Source organism: Aegilops tauschii, chromosome 7 (assembly GCF_002575655.3).
Source record: "Aegilops tauschii subsp. strangulata cultivar AL8/78 chromosome 7, Aet v6.0, whole genome shotgun sequence".
In the NCBI taxonomy this organism is placed as follows: Eukaryota; Viridiplantae; Streptophyta; class Magnoliopsida; order Poales; family Poaceae; genus Aegilops; species Aegilops tauschii.
In genome coordinates this window covers 649,335,378-649,342,610 of record NC_053041.3, presented here as the reverse complement: position 1 = coordinate 649,342,610, position 7,233 = coordinate 649,335,378, and the positions used below count along the sequence as shown (strand labels likewise).

General features: G+C 43.3%; 1 protein-coding gene across 1 annotated transcript; it reads right to left on the bottom strand.

Moving 5' to 3' along the window:
• Positions 1-741: 741 nt before the first annotated feature.
• LOC109736516 (DNA-binding protein RHL1) lies at positions 742-6,420 on the bottom strand. The gene is made up of 14 exons (XM_020295730.4): positions 6,003-6,420; positions 5,789-5,899; positions 5,570-5,656; positions 5,220-5,467; positions 4,955-5,030; positions 4,695-4,865; positions 4,463-4,508; positions 4,318-4,380; positions 3,124-3,155; positions 2,913-2,957; positions 2,620-2,692; positions 1,489-1,520; positions 1,362-1,394; positions 742-1,167 (listed from the first exon to the last, which is right to left on the bottom strand). Exons 1-14 carry the CDS (start codon positions 6,324-6,326, stop codon positions 1,108-1,110), a joined length of 1,401 nt encoding a protein of 466 aa, XP_020151319.1. The 5' UTR covers positions 6,327-6,420; the 3' UTR covers positions 742-1,107.
• Positions 6,421-7,233: the final 813 nt, after the last annotated feature.

The following is a 7,233-nucleotide window of genomic DNA, read 5'->3' as shown; positions in this document are numbered from 1 at the left end:
TTCCCTGCACCACGGACCTACACTCGGCCTTTTTGCGTTGTTATGATATCCATGATGAAGAAGAGGAGCAACAAGGTTGGGACCCCCCATTGATCCAAGGAATGTCATGGGGGTGTTGAAGGTGTTCGAGTATAAAGAGCTTAACGATGTGACCAAGAACTTTGATGAGTGATGAGGCTAGGACAGTGAGGGTCTTTCCCTCCCCCCGATGCTCCTATCGATGATAGTGGAGCATCTTGACGATTCCTATGTGGTCGTCATGCTAATGCTCCAGCTTTCCATTGTCATTCCTATATTCATAAAGAAGAGGAGGAGCAAGGAATAACAAGGTCAGGGCACCATTGACCCGAGGAGCATCACAAGGGTCGGGGAAATGATGCTTGGACGGGAAGGGTTTGAGTACGACGCAGAAGTGTGGTTGTCACTGGGAGAGAAGACGGTACAAACACCCTTGATTAGAAGTGTACATAGATTTATAGCTGGGTGTAACACTTGCTCCAAGAAGCTTTGCGAATGGGCCATATGTTAAAGAAGTAGTACTTCCTTACAACTAATTATTATACACGTTGGCTATTAAATTGACTATAAATGACATGACAACATAATATAGCCTGCACATGGACGAGAACGTATACAGTAAACTTATCATGGTATCCAAGCAGAGCCTGGCATAATAAGCATCGCTGAAGCTTATCACCACTCAAAACAGAGAGTAAAGGGATTGGATTGACCCGACCTGGATTTTATCAGCACAACCTCACATCGCTGGGGGCTCGGCCTGGATTTTATCAGCACAATCTCACAACGATTTCTGCTCCTGTTATTACAACAAACAAACACGCCTAGCGAATTATATCTCGCAATTCCAACTCCTACTACAACCCGCGTGGGTCGGGATCGGATTCCTGCGGTACTACACATGGACTGAGATGATGCTCTAGAAATTGTACATCAAGAAACAAGCATTTTTTTCACACTGCTCAGCTAGAAAGAGCAAACACACTCTATGCACGCTCTACTACTACGCACGCCAGTGAGGGAGGGAGGGAGGGAGGGTCGCTCATCCGCGATCCACCCTTTCCACGGCATGTCAGATCTGGGCACTCCTTACCCGGCCCAGTCGTCATCGCTATCATCATCCTCCTCCTCCTCGCCCATGTCGTCGTCCTGTAATGCTGCTGCGATTAGGTACGTACGTCGGGAGGCACAGTAACTTGATGTATAGCGCGCGCGCACACACACACAATAACAAACAAAAAACATAAAACAGGGGGCAGATACGGGCCCTTCCCATCATCTGCCTCATGCGTCACACATGTAATTTCCTCTAGAGCAGAAGCCGACAAGAGTCAGTTAGTTACCTGATAGGATTCATCAGAGAGCTCCTCGTCTACCTGTGACACGAAACGGAAACACAACTCCTTCAGCTTCACAGGCACGCACACATTTCAGCACATAAAAAATGTTAAAAGTTCCAACAAGTAGTACCTTCGGCTTTTTCTTTTTCCGGGATCCGCTTGCTACATTTTTCATGCAATAATATATTAAAGAGACAGTCAGTCAGTCATACACCATGAATATTACCAGTAATACAATTTCCAAAGGAAAACTGAGAGCAAGAGGTATGCTGACAAAATGAATATATATCGTCTCTCACGCACCACTAAAAACCACTAAAATGACTACCCCAACCCCTGGCACCGCTAGTGAACAAGCTTTACCCATGAAACTCTTTAATAAAAGAGTAACTGAACTGATAGCACCTATCACAACATGGAAGTGGCTTCTTCACCAGGTGTTGGCCCAAAAATAAAAGTATGATAAACAAGACTTTAGCCCCGCAAAAGGTTCCACATTTCAAAAAAATTGTAACTTATAGGAACGGCGCAAGTCTTCCGTATTTAGCAGTAAACTTCATCAATATAAAAAGCACAGCAATCCATTTTAGTTCTAACATATTCTCTGTGCTGACTTAACACACAATGAGTGACAGACATTAGAATCCCAAAATGGTTCGACAAATAGCTTCAAGTTTTAAAGCTTCTCAATACAGAGCCTTTGGCATGTTCCAGTTCTGACTTACCACGCAATGAACGACAGTCATTAGAAGCCCAAATGGTTCAACAAATAACTTCAGGATTTAGAACTCCTCTATACAGAGCTTTTGGCTTGTTTCAGGCCTAATCTTCTCAAGCAAGAATGGCCCACAGAAGGTTAGACCAAATTCTCACAGTAAAGTTTGTATTATTATAAGATAAAAACAGACTTGGTTTGGTACTGTATTTAAGTGCCTTCTATTTCTGGACATTGCAGCACTAACAAATGTATCCATCCAATAGTCAACTCTATCTTCATTTATACAAAAAGTCAAATATACCAGTTACCTTCGTTGATACAAAGGCAAAGCAATCCGTTTTAACTCTATTGTTTATTCAGAATTATGGCGTAACAGACATTGAGCGACAGATTTTAGAATCCAAAATAGTTCAACAAATAGTTTCATCTTTCAAATCAACTCTGTAGAGCCTTTTTGGCTTCTAATTTTTTCCCCGAGAATGGACTTAGAAGCTTAGAACAAATTCTTACACTAATGCTTCTCACAACAGACTTGGTTCTTACCTTCCTTCTTTGCTGCTGACTGTTTTCCCTTTGGAGTTCCTCGCTGCTTCTTAGCAGGAGCTGCATCATCATCCTGAAACGCCGTTGTGATTGGTTAGGTAGGCCAAGAGGCACAAATAACATCATCATAATGAAAAGAGCAACACATAAACAAGGGGTCCAAACACGGGAGCGCTGAGACCATCAGCTGTCTTTGCAATCATGTCCATATGAGTGACATATGGCATGTAATTTCCTCTAGAACAAATATTGGTAAGAGGATGATTTTGCAGTATCACAGCTGATTAAGTCACCTGAGAGGGATCATCCGAGAGCTCTTCAATTTCATCTTCTTCTACCTGTGACACAAAATGGAAAAGGCAGAAGGCCTTCAGTTTCACAGGTACGCATTCAGCAAAGAAAACAATGAGCAGCATTTTAAATAAAAATCACTGCTAATTGTCGTTAAAATACTCATCTACAGTATTAAAGTAAAATGACCAATATTAAAGTTCCAAAAAGTACCTTTGCTTTTTGCTTTTTCTGAGATCCGCTTGCTGCATTCATGTAATATACAGGTCAGTCATATACCATGAATACTACCAGTAATGCAATTTTATAAGGAAAACAGAGAGCAAAAGTTAAGCTGACAAAAGAATAGATTACACACCACTAACACACACTAAAGTGAGTTTTCTACAAGCCCTGGCACAGTAGCGAAAAATCCTAGACTGGCTTTGCCCATGAAGGTTCTAAAAGAGTAACTGACAGCACCTCTCAAAACATGGAACTGCCTTCTTTCTTCTTCGCAAAGCCTTGGCGCCACTAGTAAAAGTATTTTAAACAATCCCCCCCCCCCCCCCCCCCCCCCTGAAGTTATGCTAACTAAAGCAGTGTGTGATAAAGAAAAACCGCAAGTCTTTTTGATATACCAGGTAGCTTCATACTATAAAAGCACAGCAATCCACTTTAATTCCAACATATTCAGAGTTCTAACTTGACAGCCAATTAATGACAGACTTTACAAACCAGGAATGGTTCAACAAATAGCTTCAACCTTTATAACTCCTCTATATAGAGCCTTTCGCTTGTTTGAGGTCTAACCTTTTCAACTAGGAGTGGCCATAGAAGCCTGGACCAAATTCTCACACTAAAGCTTGCAATATAAGTATCGTAAACAATATATGGCAGACTCATGAAACCCAAAACGGTTCATCAAATAGTTTCAAAATTTTAAACTCCTCTATATAAAGGCATTTGGCTTGTTCGAGGCCTAGTATTTTTCACCAAGAATGGCCTTCAGATGCTTGGACCAATTTTTCACAGAAAAGTTTCAAATGTTAAAACCACTACATAGAGCATTTGGCTTGTTTGAGACCTAGTCTTTTCCACCAAGAATGCTCAATGCCTCCAGAAGCTTAGAGCAAATTCTCACAGAAAAGTTCCTAACATAAGATGTTTCTGACAACAGAGTTAGTTTGCTACTGTATTTAAGTGCCTTCTCTCCCCAGCCTTTGGCACCACTAACATAAATGTATCCATCCAAAATAGGCCCTTAACCCAACATAGTTTCATATTTCAAATCTAATCCATGCAGTGCATTTGGCTTGTCTGGGACCTAATATTTTCCACTGAGAATGGTCTTACAAGCATAGCCCAAATTCCTACACTAAAACTTGAGGTTTGTAACAACAGACTTGCTTTTGGTACAGTAGTTACCTTCCTTCTTCGCTGGTGACTGTTTTTTCGTTGGAGTTGCTCGCTGCTTCTTAGCAGCAGGACCTACAAGACAGTAACAAAAATTGGAGCTTTCTTACAAAATACAATAAAATTTCAGGAACTTAGGAACGTAGAGTATGACGACCTTTTGTAGCTGGAGATCCTTTAGGACTTCTTGTAGTTGTAGGTCTCTGAAATATAAATCTTTTTGTCAAATGCTGAGTTTAATTTCTTGATATTCAAACAGCCAAACAGATAATGTTCACAAAAAGAGAGGGGATACAATGACTAAAACTAGAGTTCACCTTCTAGATCCAAACAAAAAGCACCATTTTCGCAAAAGAAAACTACAAATCTAAGAGGCTTTGCACTTTCACCTTTTTTTCTTCTGCTTTTTTAAACATGGCAGACAAATTAGCCTGAACAAGTGGTTGCTTCTTGATAGAAAGAGACTCTGCTGGAGGATCTTCAGGTTTAATGTCTTCACTTGGGATTTCTTCCTTAATGTCTTCACCTGGGATTTCTTCCTTAATTTCTGCACTCTCCATCTGCCGCAAATGTAGATAGCATAATAAGTACGGAAGTCCTCAGCGAACTCCAAGTCCTCAATCAACGAAAGAAAGATTTGTACTGTTACCTTCTCATCCAAGTCCTCAGCAAACTCAATCTCAGTGTCACTCTCAGCCGAATCTCCTCCAGCGAGCTCTGCGAACCTGTATAAAGAGCAAAAGAGTTTATCAAGCACCTTGCAGGAAAGAAAAACGTAGATCATGGAAAAGCTATAGAATGGGAGCAAACAAATGTTTCCAGGAGTCTGTTTCCCCGCAATTAAGCAAACTAGAGCTGCCTAGCACATTTCGGTTGCTTGCCAAAACCAACAACAAAGGTTGGAAGAGACTTACTTGAAGGTCTTCCCAGCAGTTCTGGCAGATTTCCTAACAGGTGTATCACTTGTAGTCTGCGTGCCACTCTCATCCTTAACATCCGAATCCTCTGAATCAGCATCGGAATTAAACTCTGGCGTACTGGGCTCTGCTGTACTGGGCTCTGCTGTACGGGGCTCAGCGGTCCGCTTTCTGGGCTTATTTACTGTCACTACCTCACCACTGGCAGCGCCTGCTCCACCTTTAAAATCAACATCTTCCGCAGCCTAGCAAAACGAAGAAGCAGACACGAAACAGGTTTGCATCAGAGAGGAGCACAAAACATAGACAAACAATGTACATACACACAGAGCACACTGCACGCATACATTCTGCATCTCTTTTGGAAACTCGAGTTTGAGCTCGTCGGGGTTCTCTTCCTTCGTCCCGACCCACCAGGATTCGGAAAACACAATCTGACAAAAGATAGACAATTTCAGCGCAGATTTAGTCCCTTCGGCGACCGAATTGGAGTACTTCAGCTGAACAATTGGGCATGGGGATGATGTAAGTTGGAGCTTTGGGTGAGGGGTGAGAGGCTGACAGACCATGCTCTCGAAGACGTCCTCGCAGGCGACGCCCTTGGCGGATCTGGTCATCTGCAGCGTGAGGTACTTGTTCTTGGGGTACACGTGCGTCCCCAGCAGCTTCATCCTCCCCTGCGACCGACCGACCGAGACAAAGATCCAAGCTTGCATCACAAAATTCATACAAAAAGCTACAGATTTCGACGGACGGATGGCATTTGGGGGCCGGGGGCACCTGCGGGAACTCGAGGTAGAGGACGGGATTCTTGGTGCCGAGGTCGGCGAGCTCCCCGACGCGGCCGCCGGCGGCGGCGGGCGCGAGGAGGCCGGGGAAGGAGAAGAGGAAGCGGCCCCTGCGCTGGCCCCGCGGCCGCACGATGTCGCGCCCCTGCAACCGCGCCACGGCGCCGGACGGCGGCAGCGCCGCCCGCGGCGCCGCCGGCTCGCCGCGCTGCAGCAGGCCCTTGGAGAAGGCCAGCGAACGCAGGCGCTTCCGCTCCTCCGCCTCCGGGCCAACGGCGCCGGCTGCCGCCGACGCGGCCGGCTTCTTCGCCACCATCCCCGGCCGCCGCGCTAGCTAGGGTCAGGCGGAGTCTGAGAATTTTTTTTCTCCAGAGAAGAGTAGGCGGGGGACTGCTGAACTTGTGAGCGGCGAGACGAAGGAGACGGCATCCAAATGGGCCGAAAATAACTAACTGGCCTGCTACATGGCTACGGACGCTTCAAGCCCAAGTATAGTGTATGCATGAAATCGCATCTCACTCTTTTTTTTCCTGCATGAAATCGAATTCTCCCCTATATCTAACAAATATGCTCACTGCCAAAATTTAAAGTGTTTGTATATACAGACATGCATAAAAAATGTCTGCATCTTTTTAAAATATATTGTAAAAAAATGTTCATGTGCTGCAAGAGAGCTCACCTATCTCAAATAAAAATGTTCTTGTACTTCAAAAACTTATTTTTAAAACATAGTTTTTGGTGAAAAAAATTAGATAATCTTCATTTGTGTCAAAGATTTTTTTTCATGTTTTTGAAAAATATTCATGTGTTTCAAATAGTGTCAATGTATCTCGTATAAAAGTATTCGTGAATTTGCACAGTAAAAGTGGTAATAAAATTAAATTGATAAATTAGTACTCCCTCCGATCCATAAACCACCACACTTATTATGGATTGGTGGGAGTAATAAAAAGAAAAATAAATATAGAAAAACAATATTTTCAATGAAAAAAAACTGAAATATTGTCTTTGATCACTTCCTTTGGCTTTGAAATTTTAACAAGAAATTTTGTCTTTCCTTTTTCATTAGTTCTTTTCAAAACAAACAGTGTATTAATTATTACAACATGCCTATATGCAGTTGGTGACACCATTCCAACATGGAAAATCTAACTGGGGGTGTGCCCACGCTTGCCTCAGCGTGCGGCTGCCGCTAGCCAACGTCCGATTTGCTGTGGACGAGC

Coding starts and splice junctions, on each gene's coding strand:
- LOC109736516 (XM_020295730.4), bottom strand. CDS start 6,326: ATGGTGGCGAAGAAGCCGGCCGCGTCGGCGGCAGCCGGCGCCGTTGGC. Junction 2,693..2,912: donor TCTCGGATGATCCCTCTCAG/GTGACTTAATCA, acceptor ACGGCGTTTCAG/GATGATGATGCAGCTCCTGC. Junction 1,395..1,488: donor GGAAAAAGAAAAAGCCGAAG/GTACTACTTGTT, acceptor TTCGTGTCACAG/GTAGACGAGGAGCTCTCTGA.